The sequence below is a fragment of the Trifolium pratense genome, linkage group LG5, assembly GCF_020283565.1.
Source record: "Trifolium pratense cultivar HEN17-A07 linkage group LG5, ARS_RC_1.1, whole genome shotgun sequence".
NCBI lineage: Eukaryota > Viridiplantae > Streptophyta > Magnoliopsida > Fabales > Fabaceae > Trifolium > Trifolium pratense.
The window spans coordinates 51,332,548-51,355,097 of NC_060063.1; the positions used below are offsets into that span (position 1 = coordinate 51,332,548).

The 22,550-nt window shown below is 36.3% G+C and overlaps 2 protein-coding genes and 1 long non-coding RNA gene across 3 annotated transcripts; 2 read left to right on the forward strand and 1 right to left on the reverse strand.

The window, feature by feature from the left end:
* Positions 1–9,129: 9,129 nt before the first annotated feature.
* LOC123886861 lies at positions 9,130–12,269 on the forward strand. The gene is made up of 2 exons (XM_045936137.1): positions 9,130–9,979; positions 10,063–12,269. Exons 1-2 carry the CDS (start codon positions 9,130–9,132, stop codon positions 12,267–12,269), a joined length of 3,057 nt encoding a protein of 1,018 aa, XP_045792093.1.
* A 536-nt stretch (positions 12,270–12,805) lies between these two features.
* On the forward strand, positions 12,806–21,901 carry LOC123887114. Its single transcript, XR_006801349.1, has 6 exons — positions 12,806–13,096; positions 18,641–18,707; positions 19,298–19,381; positions 19,998–20,185; positions 20,352–20,407; positions 21,542–21,901. It is a non-coding gene; the product is annotated as an uncharacterized LOC123887114 (long non-coding RNA).
* On the reverse strand, positions 20,497–21,328 carry LOC123887113 (ubiquitin-NEDD8-like protein RUB2). The gene has a single exon (XM_045936405.1). It carries the CDS (start codon positions 21,219–21,221, stop codon positions 20,760–20,762), a length of 462 nt encoding a protein of 153 aa, XP_045792361.1. The 5' UTR covers positions 21,222–21,328; the 3' UTR covers positions 20,497–20,759.
* Positions 21,902–22,550: the final 649 nt, after the last annotated feature.

The window sequence follows — 22,550 nt, forward strand, 5'->3', positions numbered from 1 at the left end:
ATTCATAGAGATGCAATTGTTCACAGTCAAATATCTTATAGAACTTATAAATACATGAATAACAAAGATGCAATTTATTGTACTGATATTGTGAAAGTTGCTTTAGAAGCAATAATTTGAGCAAGGGGATGGAGTGTTGGATTGATCAGAGGCTTGGTTACAAGGCTCGGAGCACTACACGTGAAGATGAGTGAGTTGGTACTTAATACAACACGTGACTGACCATGCGTTCTTGCCTTTCTTGTGGTGTTCCTTCGTACCAAATAGCACTGCTCAAGCGAAAATTGGAGAAATACTAAACAAAGTAAAACGTAGTAGCATAGCTAATCTCGTCACCTTTAGTGAAGCTTGCATGCATAGGCATAGATAATAGTACAACACACTACAACTTGATTAAAAGGTAATCAATCCCAACCATTCAAATAAATATATATTAAATAGAGACACATCAGTAAATTGGTCTAAGATAGACAAAAAAAATTGTTGGTTCAAATTAAAACTAACCTTCTCACCATCCATTTTTAAAATGTCAATTAGTATTCAAAAGTTTACAGGATTTTGATAGATTCACTAGTAGAAAAATGACATATTACTTAAGGAGTTTACATCTGTGGAACATATGTCAGATGTAAAAGGAAATATGGAGTAGTGTTTACATCTGGTTTCAATATCGACAGAAGTGAAAAATACATAGGCACAACGTTTTACATCTGGCCATAATATCCCCAGATACAAAACTAAACACGGTGGCAATCCTGTAATTATGATAAAAATTGTCTAAAATAATGTTGCATCTGACCATAATATCCCCCGGATGTAAGAAGTTTTCAAGTGTTTTTTTTTTTTCTTTTGTTTGAATGGAAAGTCTATGACCTCTCACTCTTTAATTAAAAAATAAAATAATTCCTCTCATCTCTCACTGATCTCACTCTCTCGCTTGCAAACCCTAGCCTCATCTCTCTCACTCGATCGATGGAAATCACATCATCGTCGTTTCAATTTCTATCGAGATCCTTCACAAACCCTAAAATCACCACAGGTTACAACAATTTCTTCCTTCGTTCCTCAGATCTCACCATGAAACCCATCTATCTCACCGCGAAACTCATCGATTTCACTACGAAACTTATCGATCTCATTCATGAACCCTAGAACGACCTAGTTCTCACCGCGAAACCTAATCCTTCTCCGTTGAAACTCATCTCCATCATCGTGAACCATTAAAAACGCATGGTGAAATTCATACATCGAAAAAATCATCGTGAAACCTAAAATCCTTCAGCGACGGTGATCTCGTTTTTTGATTCTCAGACAAAGGAAAGGAATCAAGAGATTTTACGGCTCAGAGAAGATCTGAAGGAAGCTCAAGGTTTATGTCGACCCTCTCTCTTTTAAACGCGTATTCACATGATTCCGAGTTTTGATTGTTCACGATGATTCTTAGTTTTGGTTAACTATAACTGATAACTGATTTATGGCAATGGTTGCAGACATAAAATTTCAGAAGAAATTGTGAGACTTCAATTTTGTATATTCTTCAGGTATATCCCTAATTTTGATGTTACCACTTTGCATGTCAATTTGTATTACTGGAAAATTGAAAATAATATGGAGATAGTGTCACTTGTCAATTTCTTTTACTGAATTTGATACCAGTATCTTAATGAATTAAATTTTAATTTGCAGGTAGTCAATCTTACAATATAGAAAGATACCATGATTCGATTTATGGTGAAGAGCTTTGATGAGGAAACACTTCAGGTTTTTGGATCTCTGGTTCCAGATAACACAGGAAGCATACATTTGTTGGATAAGAACTTGGAAGTTGTTTCTCATTTTAATTATTGGAGGTTTATGTCTCTTTTTCTTTTGCCTACTAATTCTTTTAATTATTTGGTTGCATGACTTAATTATTGGTTATTTCTCAAGCCACAATAGAGAAGAACAAAGTGCATTTTTCTATCCTTATGTGTGTAATTACTTATTGATTAATCAAAAGCATGATATCTCTCTTTTATTCATCAGGTTTGTGATTTTGTAAAACTAAAAATATTTGCTGTATCATGTTCTTGATTTTTAATTTAGGATTGGATGTATCAGTTCTTGATTATTGTATGTTGTGAAGTTATGTTTTGGATGCTGGCCTGTGGGTTGGATTTTAAAAAACAAAAATGCAGGATTTTTAATTTTTTTTTATTTAAAAAAACTGACGATTTTACATCTGTGGAAAGCTTGGCCATACGAAACAGAGGTAAAAAGTGTTGATTTTACATCTGGCATAAGTCAGATGTAAAACGCGTAAACTTACTACATCTTGTGCGTCTACATCAGACAGGCTTCAGATGTAAAATGAGTTTTTGGCCAGATGTTAAAAGTATTTTTTGTACTAGTGATTTTTCTTTGGAATGAATTTCGAAAGACTTTAGTTGAAAAGTGGGAGAAGTGAAAATTGTTTTGGGAAAATTGAAAAGTTTTCAATGGCTGACTATGATTTTAGAAGGTTTAATTGCCACAAGAAGTATGGAACATGTACAAATAGAAATAGTAGCTTGTGTTACACACGATGTTTTAAAATCCAGACCGTTCCAGCCGGAAATTCCGGAGGCATGGGTGGGTTAGTCTACTCACAAGAAAAAACCGGTAAAATCATGCGTGACCCAGCTAGGTTTATGTTTAAACCAGTGAACCGGGCGGTTTTATGCTATATTGAAAATTTTAGAAAAATACCAAAGTTAGCTTATAAGGAGTCAAACCTGAGAGAGATTTTCTTTTTTAATTTTTTTCACCATCGGTTTAATCTGGCATCAAGTGATTTCAGCCACCTCCCGATCGCGGTTGCGGGGGATTGAACCGCGGTCCTCTCTGCCAAGTTTAGCATCAATCACCACCGAACCAACTAATGATTGAGACTGCTTTTCTTAATCTTACACTAGTACAGAAAATACTTTTTACATCTGGCCAAAAACCCATTTTACATCTGAAGCCTGTCAGATGTAGACGCACAAGATGTAGTAAGTTTACGCGTTTTACATCTGACTTACGCCAGATGTAAAATCAACACTTTTTACCTCTGTTTCGTATGGCCAAGCTTTCCACAAATGTAAAATCGTCAGTTTTTTTAAATAAAAAAAAAATTAAAAATCCTGCATTTTTGTTTTTTAAAATCCAACCCACAGGCCAGCATCCAAAACATAACTTCACAACATACAATAATCAAGAACTGATACATCCAATCCTAAATTAAAAATCAAGAACATGATACAGCAAATATTTTTAGTTTTACAAAATCACAAACCTGATGAATAAAAGAGAGATATCATGCTTTTGATTAATCAATAAGTAATTACACACATAAGGATAGAAAAATGCACTTTGTTCTTCTCTATTGTGGCTTGAGAAATAACCAATAATTAAGTCATGCAACCAAATAATTAAAAGAATTAGTAGGCAAAAGAAAAAGAGACATAAACCTCCAATAATTAAAATGAGAAACAACTTCCAAGTTCTTATCCAACCAATGTATGCTTCCTGTGTTATCTGGAACCAGAGATCCAAAAACCTGAAGTGTTTCCTCATCAAAGCTCTTCACCATAAATCGAATCATGGTATCTTTCTTTATCACGTGTCGCTTGTGAGATTTGCTCGCATACACTCCTTTATCGTGTTTCATTACGAACTCTTCCCTGATATCGTGTAGCATTTAAGGCCTCCCAGACCTGCATAAATCATTGACACTAAAATAAGGCAATTACTAACATCCGAATTATCAAAGGCCCTAGCTGGCATATTGTCATCAAACTCCTTCATCATGTCCCAAGGTCCATCTCCAACACCAACCAATATATAATTGAAAGAGGAAATGTGCTCTGACAAAGCAAATAAGTAAGAACATGTATTTGTAAAAATGGAACATTATTGAGAATAAATGTGCAGCATAATCACCTGGCCTCAACAATGGCATCCAGCTCCCGTGGACTAAGCCTACCATGTTCAGTGTCAATACTTCTTGTGACCTGCACAAATAGTGTCATGTATATATATTGCATAAGATGTTTTGAAAGCACAATAAGTCAGAAAAAGATCAGTCCCAACAAATAAGCAAACAAATTATCAGGTGGGGAATAATATGCATATCATGGAAATATCAATGTGAATGAAATTACTGATTTTGTTGTAATTGTCACTTGATCTGTTGATTAAACTTGTTGATCAGAAATTATTTCAATGTCTTGTTAGTGGACTAACTAACATAATATAAGCACTGTCATGAGATCATCAATCAATGACCAGTTATTCTTTGAAGGTGATAAAAAATGATGGTGAATGATGCTGCAGTAATATGGGGAATTCAACAAAGCTCCCCTGGCCATATAAAAAAATAGATGAAGTTAATTAAGAGAAAAAATAATTCAGGTGTTATGGGGAACTCAATCAAACATAATTTGCACTACACTTTTCAATATACCAAGCTCAAAAAATTGGGGAAATATATCAAAAGATAGGGATACATGAAATATATCAGCAGAGCAGTCATACACTCACACATAAGCAATCTGAGAAGCAGTCATAAACTAAAAAAGATACCTTTACTTGAAGCTGCAAATAGTCTTACTACAAAAAAGTATTTAAAATAGTCAATCATATTGTAAGATTGACTACCTGCAAATTAAAATTTAATTCATTAAGATACTGGTATCAAATTCAGTAAAAGAAATTGACAAGTGACACTATCTCCATATTATTTTCAATTTTCCAGTAATACAAATTGACATGCAAAGTGGTAACATCAAAATTAGGGATATACCTGAAGAATATACAAAATTGAAGTCTCACAATTTCTTCTGAAATTTTATGTCTGCAACCATTGCCATAAATCAGTTATCAGTTATAGTTAACCAAAACTAAGAATCATCGTGAACAATCAAAACTCGGAATCATGTGAATACGCGTTTAAAAGAGAGAGGGTCGACATAAACCTTGAGCTTCCTTCAGATCTTCTCTGAGCCGTAAAATCTCTTGATTCCTTTCCTTTGTCTGAGAATCAAAAAACGAGATCACCGTCGCTGAAGGATTTTAGGTTTCACGATGATTTTTTCGATGTATGAATTTCACCATGCGTTTTTAATGGTTCACGATGATGGAGATGAGTTTCAACGGAGAAGGATTAGGTTTCGCGGTGAGAACTAGGTCGTTCTAGGGTTCATGAATGAGATCGATAAGTTTCATAGTGAAATCGATGAGTTTCGCGGTGAGATAGATGGGTTTCACGGTGAGATCTGAGGAACGAAGGAATAAATTGTTGTAACCTGTGGTGATTTTAGGGTTTGTGAAGGATCTCGATAGAAATTGAAACGACGATGATGTGATTTCCATCGATCGAGTGAGAGAGATGAGGCTAGGGTTTGCAAGCGAGAGAGTGAGATCAGTGAGAGATGAGAGGAATTATTTTATTTTTTAATTAAAGAGTGAGAGGTCATAGACTTTCCATTCAAACAAAAGAAAAAAAAAAACACTTGAAAACTTCTTACATCCGGGGGATATTATGGTCAGATGCAACATTATTTTAGACAATTTTTATCATAATTATAGGATTGCCACCGCGTTTAGTTTTGTATCTGGGGATATTATGGCCAGATGTAAAACGTTGTGCCTATGTATTTTTCACTTCTGTCGATATTGAAACCAGATGTAAACACTACTCCATATTTCCTTTTACATCTGACATATGTTCCACAGATGTAAACTCCTTAAGTAATATGTCATTTTTCTACTAGTGAATCTATCAAAATCCTGTAAACTTTTGAATACTAATTGACATTTTAAAAATGGATGGTGAGAAGGTTAGTTTTAATTTGAACCAACAATTTTTTTTGTCTATCTTATTCCAATTTACTGATGTGTCTCTATTTAATATATATTTATTTGAATGGTTGGGATTGATTACCTTTTAATCAAGTTGTAGTGTGTTGTACTATTATCTATGCCTATGCATGCAAGCTTCACTAAAGGTGACGAGATTAGCTATGCTACTACGTTTTACTTTGTTTAGTATTTCTCCAATTTTCGCTTTGATATTGTAACATCGGGTTGGAGTGAAGCGCTTATACTTTTTTTTTTTTTGGGTACAGTTTTTACAGTTTTTAATTTAATTCTAACATTGTTAAACTAATTATGAATCATTGAGAAACGATCAAGGTTAACTACCTTGTACGACTATTTTGAAATTATCTTGATCACGAAACGACAGTGATCAATACCGGAACACGTTTTTAAAGTGCGTCAGTTTAAAACTATTATCGGTACAGTTGGGTATGAGTTTTACGGTCTGAATATTCATACCAAAACACTCATACAAGTGTGTCGGTATGAATATTCATACCGGCAAACTCATAACCAACTGTACTGGTAACAACTTCAAACCAGCACACTTTAAAAAAGTGTTCCGGTATGTAGAACGCGACTTACTCTCTCTTTCTCCTCGTACTCACACCAGCACACTTTCTTTGAAATGTGTAGAAAATGATTTTTTTTTTACAATTCTACTTTATATACAAGGGCATATTCGTCCATTCAATTTTAGTTTTTTTTTTTTGACTAATTCGATTTTTGTTGTTGTGATAAAGGAATAAATGTATGGCAGAAGAAAAAAAAAAATTCTAGTAGATTTAGCGCCTATTGCACTGGATCCAACTAACAATATATAGCTTACTCTATATGTATATAAACTTGTCTCATACGAATGAAAGATACTTTTGCTGTTTTCAGCATGCAAAAGTGCTACTTCAATGGTGAAACCAACCATTTTTCTTGTTCTTCTCTTTTTCTTGTTTGTGGTAGCTCTACTTTATATTTACAAAGAAGATTCTCCGTTGCTTCTTTCTTTCTTCTTTTTCTTCCAAAAAGTACTCCAATGATAGTATCTAATAAGTATCATATTTACCTAATAGGTACTACACCATTGGAGATGGTCTAAAGTACGATGCAAAACATATAATTGGATTGGTGTGATGAGGATTAATTATGAATAATAATGACTTTGTGTTTCACTTAAACGTAAGTTTTTTTTTTCTTTAACGTTTCTAAACGTAAGTTAAAGTTCACAATTTAAACTTTAATAGACCTTACACTATAAATTGATATGTACCTATATACCCAAATTAATTGGTAATAGTTAAAGTAAATATTACCAATAGTCGTAAGATTGTGAGTTGTTATGACAATATAAAATAAGTGGGCAAAAGTAAAAATTACATAGATGTCACATTGTGAACTTGTTGTGGTGAATGAGTTTTTAAACTTTTAATGTTACATCCACATATACGAGTTCATATCCAATCCATTATTTTATCTCCATTACCCTCCTAGTATTCATCCAGATGAGTGACGCAATTAAACTTTTCAATGGATGAGATTAAAATCATCAAATTAAGCATGTTACATAGAAACAACAACAACCTTTGTTCTTCTTTGCTTCATCTTCTTGCCGCCATTCATCTCTGCCCAGAACAACCTCTCCCCGTCAGTCCTAGCCGTTATGGCTACAACACGGTCTTGCTGAATCAGAGAAGGTGTTCACCGGAGAAGGCTCCGGAACAAAATTTCTGTCACAGAAGAAAAATATTAAAATTGATCAGTTTTCTTTTTTTTTGCAATTTCTGCCATGGAAACAAGTTTTTCCTTCAAAAGGTTTTGTTGCCATGGAAATAAACTTATCTAAATAAAGTTGTTGCCATGGAAACAAGTTTTTCTGCAATTGTAACAAGTTTTTCCGTTTTGTGCAATTGTAATGTTTTCACACCATTTCAACATCAATGTTTAGGATGAAATAATGATAACTTAGAGGCTAGGCTTATGACTTGTGAAAATTCCCCAAAGATTAGACACATTAACATCATATTCGATTATGGTTTACATTGTGGTGATCATTTGGAGTTGATTGAATTTTGTAACTGTAAATATGTTCGTGAACTCTAAGTGTTTAGCACAATATAAGTAAATCCTAAATTGTCTAAAAGTGTGTTAATGTGTGTTGGGTTTTGAATGTTGGCTATAATTTTGCAAAAACATCATAAGCCAACTGCTGTACCCAGATGCCGTAGAATGCCTGTACAACATGTGTCTCAAGAAACAGAACGCGCATACACTGTTTTCATATCTTTTGAAGATGTGATTTACAAATATGATTGTGCTTATCCAGCAAGCTAAAATGCGCTTTCTACTGAAAGACATTGAAAAGGCGGTTTGTTTTATTTGTTACAAAAATATATTTCAATATTTTTGTTTCAAATCTTTTACTTGAAGAAATATTTTTTGGAGTAAATATTTTCTCAAAAATATATTTTTGGGACTGAAGAGTTTGTTGAAGATATATTTTTCCAGGAAATCTTGCGAGCTGTCATTGAAGATTTGATCAAATTATTCTGAAGATTTAACTTGAAGACCAAGATTATTGAAGACTATAAATACATAGGCCTAAACGTTGTATTTCTCATGTATTCTAAACCGTGTTCTACAAAGCGTGAGTTTTATGGTTTAGAGTGTTTTTAATTGTGAGCCTTTCTTGTGTCACATTGATACAAGCTTAGGACTAGTTTAAGTTGTAAGTTGTGTACTTGAAGGGTGACTTCGCCATCGTTGCAGATGGTATACTATCACAGGTTGTGTGGTAGTGGAAAGGGAGTGAGCAGTAACTCATATCTAGGAGTTCCTAGGTAGAATATAGCACGGGTAGTTGCTAGGTGATAAGTCGTAAACATGGAAGTTTGCTGAGGGCTTAGAACTAGGACTATTATAGTGGATTCCTCCTGGATTGGTATCCCCCAAAGTAGGTGTGTTTACATTGAACTGGGTTAACAAACCTACTGTGTTCCTCTTTATATTCTGCATTTTATTACTCTGTTGGTTTTACTCTGTTTTGTCTGCTGTGAGATATAGACAACTGCTGTAACATCTGTCAAAGCACTTGTCCACTACGTGCCAGGAATTTCAATTGGTATCAGAGCAGGCACCCTGTTCTATTTTGGGTGAGCTCTAGGGAAGATATTTTCTGGCAATATGGACAAGGAAGGAGGAGTTGTGAGCAGGCCACCCTTGTTGACAGGTTCCAACTATGACTACTAGAAGCCACGTATGGTAGCTTTCCTAAAATCAATTGATAGCAGGACTTGGAAAGCTATACTAACAGGATGGGATCACCCCAAGATAAAAGATGCTATTGGAGTTGATACAGAGGAATTAAAACTAGAAGAAACCTGGACTACTGCAGAAGATACAACAACTCTTGGAAATTCTAAAGCCTTGAATGCCCTGTTCAATGGAGTTGATCAACACATGTTCAAACTAATCAAGAAGTGTACTGTTGCAAAGGAAGCTTGGAATATTTTGAAAACCACTTATGAAGGAACTGCCAAAGTAAAAATCTCTAAACTGCAGATGCTAACCAGAAAATTTGAGAATCTCTCAATGAAAGAAGATGAGAGTATTCATGACTTCTATATGACAGTAATGGAATATGCCAATGAATTTGACATGCTAGGAGAAAAGCTAGATGATGAAAAACTAGTAAGGAAGATTCTTAGATCACTCACTAAGAAATTTGATATGAAAGTTACTGCTATAGAAGAAGTTCAAGACATCTCCAGTATGAAGGTAGATGAACTGCTAGGTTCACTACAGACTTATGAAGCATCAATCAATGAAAGGTTGGAAAAGAAGAATAAAAGCATTGCTTTTATGTCTAATGCTGATGAAGAAGAAACTGATATTGATATAGATTCCACTGATAGCATATCTGAAGCTATTATTCTACTTGGAAGACAGTTTAATAAAGGTCCAAAGAAGATGGACAGGAGGCCAAAATCAAATGGTAAAAGCTTTACTCAAGATACCAGAAAGGGTTCAGGAATTCCTAGAAGGCCAAAACTGATGACAAGCCTAGTCAAAGCAAAGGGATTCAATGCCATGAATGTGAAGGTTATGGGCATGTGCGAGCAGAATGTGCCACATATTTGAAGAACCAAAAGAAAAGCCTGACTGTCTCTTGGTCTGATGATGAACTGTCAGACAATGAAGGAGGAGTTGAATCAGCAAAGCAGATTACAGCTCTAACTGGCATATGTGCATATGAGACAGATTCTTGTGAAGAAGAGCTGACCTATGATGAATTAGCTGACTCCTACAGAGAGCTGTGTTTGAAAAGTGAAGAGGTGTGCAGAACTCTTGAGAAACAAAAGGAGACCATCTCCAAACTTCAGACAGAGAGGTGTGATAACATATCAAAGATGAATGCACTACATGAGAAGGTAAATTATCTTACTTCTGATTTTGAAGAAGCTAAAAGTGTGATAGACAAACTGAACACAGATAATTGGAGATTAAGAAAGTTTTCTGATATGCTATACAAAGATGATAATCACATAGAAGGTCTGCACAAAGCAGATGACAAATTAGAAGAGATTCTGGAGAAAAATGTGTTAAAACCTAGACACATTGGTCTTAGTTATGAGAAGGTCAACAAACTTAAAGGATATGATCCTAATCTCATGTATACCCAGCCAAAAGGTACACAGACTGCAAAAATGTTTAAACAAAATCTCTCCTACCCCAAGCAGCATCAGGGAAACATATCTAGAAGAAAAACTCATCATTGGGTATGTCACTATTGTGGTAGAAGAGGTCACATTAGACCATTCTGTTATAAGCTGTATGGATATCCTGAAAGAATGTCTCAACCAAGACCTATACCTATTCAAAAGAAAGAGTGGAAGCCCAAGAGTGAAGATGCTGAGGCAATACCAAAGAAAAATGAAGTCTGTCTAATAGCTCATACCTCACTTAGAGTTTCATCAAGAGAATATTGGTATTTTGATAGTGGGTGTTCTAGGCACATTACTGGTGCTGACAAAATGCTGGCAAATCTAAGATCTTACTCAACCAGCTATGTAACATTTGGTGGTGGAGCAAAAGGGGAAATTGTTGGTATAGGAAAGTTAATCAATAAAGACTTGCCTAAACTAGACAATGTTTTGCTTGTGAAAGGGTTGACAGCTAATCTCATCAGTATTAGCCAGCTATGTGATCAAGGAATGAAGGTCAACTTCACTCAATTTGAGTGCTTAGTCACTGATGATAGAGGTGATCTAGTAATGAGAGGTTCAAGGTCAAAGGACAACTGTTACCTTTGGGTGCCACAAGAAGAAACCAATTTATCCACTTGTCTCATTACTAAAGAAGATGAAGTGAAGTTATGGCACAAAAAATTGGGACATCTGAACCTAAGAAGCATGAAAAAGGCCATATCAGAAGAAGCTATCAGAGGGATACCAAAGCTCAATATTGAAGAAGGCAACATCTGTGGTGACTGTCAGATTGGTAAACAGACTAGAGTGCCACACCAGAAGCTGCAGCATCTAACTACAACCAGAGTCCTTGAACTTCTACACATGGATCTCATGGGTCCAATACAGGTTGAAAGTCTAGGAGGAAAGAGGTACGCTTATGTTGTGGTTGATGATTTCTCAAGATACACATGGATAAACTTCAGTAGAGAAAAATCTGAAACTTTTGACGTGTTCAAAGATCTATGTGCTCAACTACAAAGAGAAAAAGACAATGTTGTTCTGAGGATAAGGAGTGACCATGGAAAGGAATTTGAAAACTCAAAGTTCTCAGATTTTTGTGCATCTGAAGGAATTGTTCATGAATTTTCTTCCCCCATAACACCTCAACAAAATGGTGTTGCTGAGAGGAAAAATAGAACTTTAAAAGAATCAGCCAGGGTGATGTTACATGCTAAGAAACTTCCTTATATGTTTTGGGCAGAGGCCATGAGTACTGCTTGTTACATCCATAACAGAGTGACACTAAGGGCGAATACAACTACTACTCTGTATGAATTATGGAAAGGGAAGAAACCTACTGTCAAGCACTTCCATGTGTTTGGAAGCAAATGCTACATCTTGACAGATAGAGAGCCAAGAAAAAAGTTGGATCCTAAGAGCGAGGAAGGAATCTTCTTAGGTTATGCAACAAATAGCAAAGCCTATAGAGTGTATAACTCCATAACTAAAACTATGATGAAATCTATTAATGTGGTTGTGGATGATTCAACAGAAGACAAGACGACAGATGTGGGAGATGATGCTATAGCATCTGACCTACCAAGTGTTGAGACTGTGGAAGTAAAAGAATCAGAATCAGAATCAGATATTGAAGCTTCTATTCTAGAACCAACTAAAACACCAAAGAGAGGTCCTTCAATCAGAATTTAGAAGAATCATCCTATAGATCTAATTATTGGTAATCCAGATTAGGGAATAACTACTAGAAGGACAAATGATGTTATATCTAATTCTTGCTTTGTGTCAAAATTAGAACCCAAAAATGTGAAAGAAGCTCTGACTGATGAATATTCACTAGTAGAAAAATGACTTTTGGCTAAGAGATTCCACTACTGGTATGTGAATACCAGTAGTTAAAACCATTTGACCAAAGGATTCCACTACTGATATTTGAATACCAGTAGTGAAAAGTTCATAGACAAGGGATTTCACTACTGGTTTTCTTAAATCAGTAGTGAAAAGTAGACACGGTGGCAATGTTGTAATTACGTTGAAATTTGTTTTAATTGTATTTCACTACCGATTTGGTATTCACCCGTAGTGGAATCCCTATTAGTGTTCATTAATTTGTTCATTCTTCATTCCCAATCCCTTACGCGAAGCCAAACGAGAATTACGTACGTTTTCAATCCCAATCCCAAATCGCCAAATTCCTAAAAATCCCAAAGCGCCATCTTCATTTTCATTCGTTTTGATTCGGTTTCATTCTCCAAACCCTAGACGGCCGACCCCTTTATCGTCCCATCGAGAGAAGCGATCGAACCCTAGACGGCCGACCCTGCAGAACGTCCCATCGAGTAATCAGAAAAACCATTCTCATTCGATCTCACCAGAATCTTTCAGATCTCATCTTCCACCACCGGAGTCCGATTCACCGGAGTTTAATTCAACCATTGGATCGGATTTCCTTTTACCCACAAACTCATTCACCCTCTCACAAACACCTTTCAGTTCCATTGATTCGCTTCAAATTTCAGGTAAAGTTTCTGATGACGAATCGTCACACTCTCTAATCCATGCCTATTTTAGCAACATTAGATGCATTTTAGTAGGTTTTTAGCAATAAATATAAGAGAAATCTAACCATAAGCTTGATTACTTGTTTTGCAAGAAAACAGGAAAAATTGCAGGAAATGGATGATTTTCACTACGCTGGGGGCGTAGCCCATCACGCGCCGCGTGATGGAGATCACAGGGAGCCAAGATTTTTACTCTGATCACGCGCGGCGTGATACCTGACCACGCGCGGCGTGATGCTCTGATCAAAAAGAAGATTGCTCTCTGACTTGATCACGTGCCGCGTGATACCGTTATCCCGCGCGGCGTAGTTGATGGATTTGCAACCACGCGCGGCGTGATAGATCTGGCGCGCGGCGTGGTTGCATTCTGTATATATGGTTTCTGCATAATTCTGTTTTCTGGTTGGAAAATTCTGCAATTTTGATCTACATTCTGGGTTTTGAAACTTCAAGATTGGGATTCAAGACTCCAGAGGATAGCTCCAAGCACATCGATAGCATGGATTCACAAGCCATGACGTTGAAGCTAGGACGCGAACGAAGGGCGATGAGGAGCTAAGCTTCTTTGGAGGTAGGATCTAGGATAGCTTAGGATGTAGATGAATCTCATGTAATCTGCTTAATTGTAAGAACTTACTCTGTTAATAGTGTTTACTTAATGCAATTCGTCTCTTAATGCTTTATGATCCTTCATTAGTGTTGTAATGATTTTGAGTTAAGTCACGTGCGAGAGTATTGATTTAATTTCTGAACTGAATTGCATTGAGCACTCGAGTGTCTCCGGTCGAGAGATTGAGGCATAGAGTGTAGCGAACGATTGACGCGCGTTAATATCATTCGTTGTAGGTAGCTTCCGCCCGAGAGATCGGGGGAGTATCGACAACGAATAGAGTGGATTTTGACAAGAGATTGCGATTCACTAATTTGTCGATCTAGTTGTGAACACTTGAGTAAATTCCTATGATTTAGTAGATTGCATGTGGTTTAGCTATAGACTAGGTGATTCCGATGATTCTACCTCGCTTTTCCATTATATCAAAGCACGTTTTCTAACAATTCATCACTCAACATACCCCCAATTTATGTGTATTTCTTGCATAATGTTTATGAGCACTATTCGACTAGTTTAATCACACAATCCCTGTGGATCGATATTTTTATTACTACGTGGTAATTCGTTCACTTGCGAAATAATCCATCAAGTTTTTGGCGCCGTTGCCGGGGATTGTGATTGATTCGACAAGGCGATAGTGTTCATATTTTCTGTGTTTTCTTTATTTTTCTGTTTTATATTTTTCTACCGGAGCGTTCTACTTGTTTGTTTTCTTGTGCATGCGGAGAACAGGTCCAATTGAGCTGGAATTCGATTCTGAGATTGAGAAAACAGCACGAGCAAATCGTAAAGCGGAAGGAAGACATGTTTGAATCATACAATTAAGAGGCACTCTTAACTAGTTGCAAGTTCAATAATGTATTTCTACAAATCATTATCAAACAACTAGAAGCTCAATGTATGGTGCAGGCAACCTCTCAAAATAATCCTCATTTCAACACCTTCAATCTTGGAGTGAAGAATCACATGAATTGTTCTTATGGAGCTAATCCGAATCAAGCATTTCCTCAAGATCAACATTTTGAAGATCACCTTGAATCTTTTGAAGATACTCTTATCTTAGCCATGAAGATGACTCAAAGCAATTTTGAGGTGATGAAGGCAAACCAAGAAGTGTCAAGCGAACGTCATAAAGCCTCCATCAAAAATCTCGAAAACCAAATGGGTCAACTAGCAAGGCAAGTATCTGCTCTACAAACTCAAAGTGGTTTTTGTGGAAACACCACGGATCCTCGTAATGAAAGTTGTAATTCCATTAATTTGAGGAGTAGAGAAGTTTCATCACAGAAAGTAGTGGAGAATCCTAAGAAGGATGAGAGTAAAAATGGTGTAGTTGAAGAGATGAGGGATGGTGTAGTTGAAAATAGAAAAGAAATTAAGAAAGAAGAAAAAAGTAAGGAAGAAAAAGCTTATGAGGGTGAAGTTGAAAAGATAGTGGAGAATGAGTCTAGTGCTAAGAAAGACAAGAAACCTCTTGTGAAGGGCCTCAAGTTTCAAGTTCCTTCACCATATGCTAGAATGCCTTATCCTAGGTTGAAGGAGGTCAAGAACCAAGACCTTGAAGTTTGTGGAGTGGTATCCGAATGTTTCAAAGTGGAAGTGCTAGAGGAAGTGGTAAAAGATGAGAAAGAAGAAGAGTGGGATCATGAGATTGAAATATTTCTTCAAAACTTGGATAACCCCCTAGAAGAGGAGAAAGAGCCAAAGGCAATAAAAAAGCCACCGGAATTGAAAGAACTTCCTCCTAAATGGAAGTATGTGTTTTTGGGTGGCGACTCTAGGAAACCCGTGATCATAAGTGATTTGCTCACTCCACTAGAAGAGAATGACTTGTTAAAAGAAGCGGAGAAAGTGAATGACGACCTAGGATGGGTCTTGGATGGTGTGGTTCCTATCTATTGTTTGCACATGGTGGCCAAAGAAGAAGAGCCCGATCCGGTTGTCAATCCTCAAAAGTCTTCCACTTCAACATTGAAAGCTTCGATGAAGAAAGGCTCTAAGAAATCTCCATCACGGTCTAGTAAGAAGGAAAGAACCAATTTGAAGACCAAAGGAAAAGATCTCAAGAGTGATTCGGGAAGTGTGAAATCATTACTTATTGATATTAATATGGCTCCTTTGAAGGAAGAGAACAAGAGGAGCCGGGTTGAATCAAAGTTGAAGTATCCTCCCTAACTTGTGATGATGAAGCGTCAAGCTAATGACGAGAAAGAAGCGCTTCATGGGAGGCAACCCATGAGTTTACGGTCTTTTCTTCCCTTTCACTCTTATGCTACTTTATGAATAATTGTTTGATGTTCCTTTGAATTGGCTGGATGAATGTACTTTAAACTCTGAATTTGAATCTTCTTTTGTATGATTGTGGAACGGTTTTTACCTTTAGAGTTTGTTTCAATACTTTGGCATGTTCCTTCTAGTTACTTGAGTATCAATTGCATGATTTTCTCCGTGTGTAATTTGTGAAACCTGCAGTGCAATAGCTTGTTACACTCATGTGATCAAGAGGCAAAGGAAGGGAACGCACACTTTTTGACCGGTTCTTTGATTCGACCCAACCGAGAGGTATTGAGCCAAACACTTCTTTTTCTTCTATGTGTGATATCCACTCATGTATTGTCTCTCGATTTTGCTTGTCGTCTTTTTATTTGATTGGTACTTTTGTAGCACACACGAGGCATTTTCCTTGGTACCTTTGAGCCTTTCTATCCACCCTTACATATAATTATCCTTTGCTTAACCAATTTGAGCTGAAAAAGAAAATGTATTTTGCACAACCTTAAGAACATTTTGAAGAAAAAAAAAGGAATGACTTTCTTGGAGGTTAGGCACCTAATTAGTGGTTGATGCGCATTGCTCACCACTAAGTTTGGGGTTGCTCTTTGGAATTAGCAACAAATTAAGTTTGGGGTGAGGGTACTAGAGAACTTATAAAAGTTTTGATTGAAAAATTTCAAAAATTGCAAGGCAAAGAAGAAAAGGAAATAAATAGTAAGAAAAAAGAGAATGCAAAATGAAAAAAAAAATAAGATGAATGAATGTGAAAAACCAAACAAAAAATATAGATAAGAAGTGATAGCCTTGAATTCAAAAGAATTGCAAAACTTTGTTTGATGATTTGAAAAAGTTCTCTAGTCCACTATATTTCAAAAGGGGTTTGGTTTATGAAAATGTTCTTTGACTAATAGGGGGATCTAACTCCAAGTTTTTCTACTACTTATCCCAAAATGTCACCATCCACCCCTAGCCAAGCCACGTTATAACCCTAAAAGACCTCTAATGTGTGTGCACAAAGTGAACCGAATGAATTCTTAGACTACTTGCAAAATTATTGTTGACTTGCATTGATGTGTTGATTTGAGTGAAGTACCAAAAACTGAAGAGTGCATGTGATTAGTGTGATGAAATCATAAGAGCCTTGGTCGGAAAGTGTGAACTACTTGAAAATGTCTTGCGGGAACGATTGTGCAATTGAGCATTGTTTGCAGGTGGATCATTGATCATCAGGTGATTCTCACGTATGTATGATTCGAGTGAATTTAAGGAAAATGCCAAGGTCTTGACACAAAAGCTTGAGGTAAAAGTTGTTTCCTTGAGGACAAGGAAAGGTTTAAGTTTGGGGTTGTGATGACGAATCGTCACACTCTCTAATCCATGCCTATTTTAGCAACATTAGATGCATTTTAGTAGGTTTTTAGCAATAAATATAAGAGAAATCTAACCATAAGCTTGATTACTTGTTTTGCAAGAAAACAGGAAAAATTGCAGGAAATGGATGATTTTCACTACGCTGGGGGCGTAGCCCATCACGCGCCGCGTGATGGAGATCACAGGGAGCCAAGATTTTTACTCTGATCACGCGGGGCGTGATACCTGACCACGCGCGGCGTGATGCTCTGATCAAAAAGAAGATTGCTCTCTGACTTGATCACGCGCCGCGTGATACCGTTATCCCGCGCGGCGTATTTGATGGATTCTGCATAATTCTGTTTTCTGGTTGGAAAATTCTGCAATTTTGATCTACATTCTGGGTTTGGAAACTTCAAGATTGGGATTCAAGACTCCAGAGGATAGCTCCAAGCACATCGATAGCATGGATTCACAAGCCATGACGTTGAAGCTAGGACGCGAACGAAGGGCGATGAGGAGCTAAGCTTCTTTGGAGGTAGGATCTAGGATAGCTTAGGATGTAGATGAATCTCATGTAATCTGCTTAATTGTAAGAACTTACTCTGTTAATAGTGTTTACTTAATGCAATTCGTCTCTTAATGCTTTATGATCCTTCATTAGTGTTGTAATGATTTTGAGTTAAGTCACGTGCGAGAGTATTGATTTAATTTCTGAACTGAATTGCATTGAGCACTCGAGTGTCTCCGGTCGAGAGATTGAGGCATAGAGTGTAGCGAACGATTGACGCGCGTTAATATCATTCGTTGTAGGTAGCTTCCGCCCGAGAGATCGGGGGAGTATCGACAACGAATAGAGTGGATTTTGACAAGAGATTGCGATTCACTAATTTGTCGATCTAGTTGTGAACACTTGAGTAAATTCCTATGATTTAGTAGATTGCATGTGGTTTAGCTATAGACTAGGTGATTCCGATGATTCTACCTCGCTTTTCCATTATATCAAAGCACTTTTTCTAACAATTCATCACTCAACATACCCCCAATTTATGTGTATTTCTTGCATAATGTTTATGAGCACTATTCGACTAGTTTAATCACACAATCCCTGTGGATCGATATTTTTATTACTACGTGGTAATTCGTTCACTTGCGAAATAATCCATCAGTTTCCATTTCTCCTCCACCCCTTTTGTTGATTTGTGATTTTGGAAGTGGGTCTTTGTTAAAGCTTGAAATGGTGATTGTAACTTGTTTTGTTTCAGGATTTGATTTCGAATTTTGAAGTGGCAATAGCTTTATATCAATCCTCAAATATGGGAAGCCAAGATGGTAAGGGTTATTATTCTTCTTGTATTCATTTATGCCTTCCAACTGTTTGATTATATTCATTAAAAATCGTAACTGTTTCAAATACCAATTTGAGTTGTATCCCAAGTGAAACTCGCTGTCATATTGGTGCTGAATGTATCAAAATTGCAAATACATCCCTAGTGCCCTCTTTTGTTAGTAATTTTATGGACTAAATTGACTAACCAAAAACACATTTGGTTTCAGTTTGATTTCCTTCACCCCTTCACATATAAGGTAAATTGAAACTTGCAATTCAATTTTGTATCTAAGAGTTTACCTCATCTTATTATGTTTTCTCTTGTTGTTATGATGATTTGTGGTTATATTTCAAGGAATGTTTGTAAGTGTAGTTATAACACAAGTGCTTATGTATAAATTTTCATAAGCTATGTTGGAGAATTTATGATTTGTGGCTACATTTCAAGTAATGTTTGTGAATGTGGTTATGATACAAGTGCTTATGTATTAGCTATTCAAACAATTTTTGTATAAGCTATAAGATGTTTTCATAAGCTATCATGGAAAGTTTATGGAAATAAGCTGAAAAACAATTCTTTGGTATGTTGCAGGGGCCATTAGCTTGGGCTTTGATAGTTTGGCGTTGCAATTTGACGTTGCAGGGGCCATTAGTGTTCTCATCCATCTTTTACCTGGTACGTTTTGGCAGTATATGTAATAATAGGGGAGCATCCATGATAATTTGTAGGTATTCTTTCATTTCTTTTTTTCTTTTGTATGCTATGAATTAGTTGGAGTTTGGAACTGAATTGGATCAAATGTGAGGCCAACTTCACCTTGGATGCCTTTTCCAATTTTGATTACTTGAAATGCAGGGGCCTTGGTTGCCATTTATAAAAGTAAAATTGCAATGGTTGTTTTTATTAGGCATTGTCTCATTTGCATTTAGGACATGGATTATTAGTTGTCTTCTAGAATAGCACGCCTTCACCAAAATTAGTAACTTAGAACCGTTGGATGAAGATGAGACAATTCATATTATCCCTTGGTTGGCTAGCTTATTTCCTGCACAAGGTGCTAGGTTTGTTGCTTGAAAGCTGTGATTTCAAGGTGCCAGCTAGCAACCTAAAGCTTATTAATCAAGCTTAAAACAGAAATTTGGTAATATTATGCAAAAACAGACACAAGCTGCATGCAGAGGTATCTGCCAAGTTTCTCAAAATATTATCCTACTAGTTCTCTATTGAAGGAAAACTTAAACATGAGAAGACTCGTGAGTTCTTTTATATGCTCTTTTATATGCTGTCACAGGTTAACTTGCTCGGGAAGTATACGAGGGATTGCGGCAAGAGGCTTCTAGTCTGATCATTCAGAGGTGTTTTCGCATGCATATTGCTAGGAAGGCATACAATGAATTGTACAGCTCAACTATTTCTATTCAAATTGATATGCGAGGGATGGCCGCTCAATGAAATGTTTTAAAGTTGTTAAACAATTTGGTTTGTCTCAACATATTCTAGTTTCAATGTTTGTTTTGTGGCAATTGGAAATTGGTCCCATTGAACTTTCAAAACTAGAATATTAAATTTTTTAAATGTTATCTAGAGAAAGTGGTCTTCTGATCTTCAGCTTCAATAACTAATGTATTTGTATTTTAAATTTCAGGTTTGCTTGGACATATTTCTTGCAGAAGATCTCCTTTTGACATTTGTAGTTGTCAGGTAAATGAATTTACCTTATATGTGAAGGGGTGAAGGAAATCAAACTGAAACCTAATAGAAGAAGTAAAATTAGAGCAAAATAAGTAGGGGGTTATAAATTATTAGTTAAGAGATTCATTAAGATGACAACTTTTAGGTTTAAAAGCATACAACGAAAAGCAACTGACCACCAATAAAATCCCCAAAATTACAAAAAACCAAGCACATAAAAGAACCGTGTCCTCAGAGACGGACGGTATAAAGCTTCATTTCATGTCTTTAGGTTCAGAAGCAATTTTTAAACAATTACCAAGAACTAGAAAGTAACCAAGCCTGAACAAGCTAATTTTTTATATTGGATGTCCATTCTACCTTAATTACCACCCCTCAATGCAAGCACCAAGTGAAGCACGGAACCACCCTCAATGTTGTACTCTTTAGCTGTTTTATCATCAGCAAGCTGCTTACCAGTATATATGAGCCTTTGCTGCACAGGTGGAATTCCCTCCTTTTCTTCAACACGTTCCTTGATACGATCAATTGTATCAGTTGGCTCAATGTCAATTTCAATCTCTTTTCCAGTTAAAGTCTTCACTTTAATCATGGTTCCTCCCCTGAGCCTTAGGACCAAGTGAAGCGTTGATTCCTTTTGAATGTTATAATCAGCAAGAGTGCGGCCATCTTCCAGCTGCTTACCAGCAAAAATCAACCTCTGCTGGTCAGGAGAGATCCCTTCCTTGTCCTGGATCTTGGCCTTGACGTTGTCGATGGTGTCGCTGCTCTCAACCTCGAGAGTGATAGTCTTTCCGGTCAAAGTTTTGACGAAGATCTGCATCTTGTTTTCCTCTTTTTCTCGGTTTTGGGAGAAAGTGAGAGCGCGAGAGAAAGAGGGACAACACAAGAGTTTGTAATGTAATGTAATGCGTTTTAAAAAAATAAGTAAAATTAGGAAAAAATCGAAAGGAAATCATATGAGGGAAATCAAAACGGAAACCTAATTGCTGTGAGTCTTTGAAGCTTAGAGACGATGAGTCTTACATAGTTTATTGGAGGGTTAAGATTTATCTGGTGAGTTAATAATGCGGCTGATTTATTTAATTTTATTTTGGACTGTTTTGAACTTGGTTGCCAATACTTTTGTCCCTTCTTAATTAGGATGGTTTTATGAAGATCGAGGTGTTCGTTGATTTTGCAATGTTGTTCGAGGTGTTCGAGATGAAGATCCTAAAGGGAAAGAAATGGAGAGAGCATTGATGAGGTTACTTGGAAATTCAACATCACTCGCTTCCTGTTGTTTTCATTGGTGGTAAATTAGTTGGTTCTATGGATAGAGTTTTGGCTTTTCATATTAATGGGCTGTCTGCTTGGAATTAGACTTGGAATTAATTAGTGATAATGTTAAGCATTGACTTTTAATGTGTTGAATGTAACTTGTTGGCTTTGTTAGAATTGACAATGACTTGTGGAAAATAATATTCGGAATTATGTCAATTTTCTTTTGCGTTATTAGCTACTAGTAATTTCTAGGTTGTATAATTTCTGCGCCGGAAAAGTGTAGGCCATATAATTAATATGGCACATGTACAGGAAGCTACAAAAAAACGAGAAAAAAAATAAAACTAACATACCACTACTGATATTTATAATAAACAGACGTGAAAACTACACATACCACTACGGGTAAAAGTAATGACCCGTAGTGGAATCCCCAATTCTTTAAAAAAAAACTGGAAAACCATACATACTACTACGGATATGTGTAAATACCCGTAGTGGAAAGTCCATGATTTATATTAAAAAATTGGAAACCATACATACTACTACTGGTATTCTGTATAACCGACGTGAAAAACCAATATTTCACTACGGATATTTGGTAAAACCGACGTGGAAAGTTCATAATTTTAAATAAAAATTACTGAAGAAATTAGGATACCACGTCGGGTATTAAACGACCCGACGTGGAAAGTATAGACTTACAACGACGACTGCATTTACTACTGGCCACCACCCAACGTGGAAAGTCCCTTTGGCCAGTAGTGGAAACCCCTTTCTGCACTAGTGTTTCATGATATTTTATCTTGGTAATATATCAGTAAAGTACTCACAATGTTTCTAATATTTAGTTATGACATAATGTGCTACTCATGAAGTCCTTAATTGA

Coding starts and splice junctions, on each gene's coding strand:
- LOC123887113 (XM_045936405.1), bottom strand. CDS start 21,221: ATGCAGATCTTCGTCAAAACTTTGACCGGAAAGACTATCACTCTCGAG.
- LOC123886861 (XM_045936137.1), top strand. CDS start 9,130: ATGGTAGCTTTCCTAAAATCAATTGATAGCAGGACTTGGAAAGCTATA. Junction 9,980..10,062: donor CATGAATGTGAAGGTTATGG/GCATGTGCGAGC, acceptor ATGAACTGTCAG/ACAATGAAGGAGGAGTTGAA.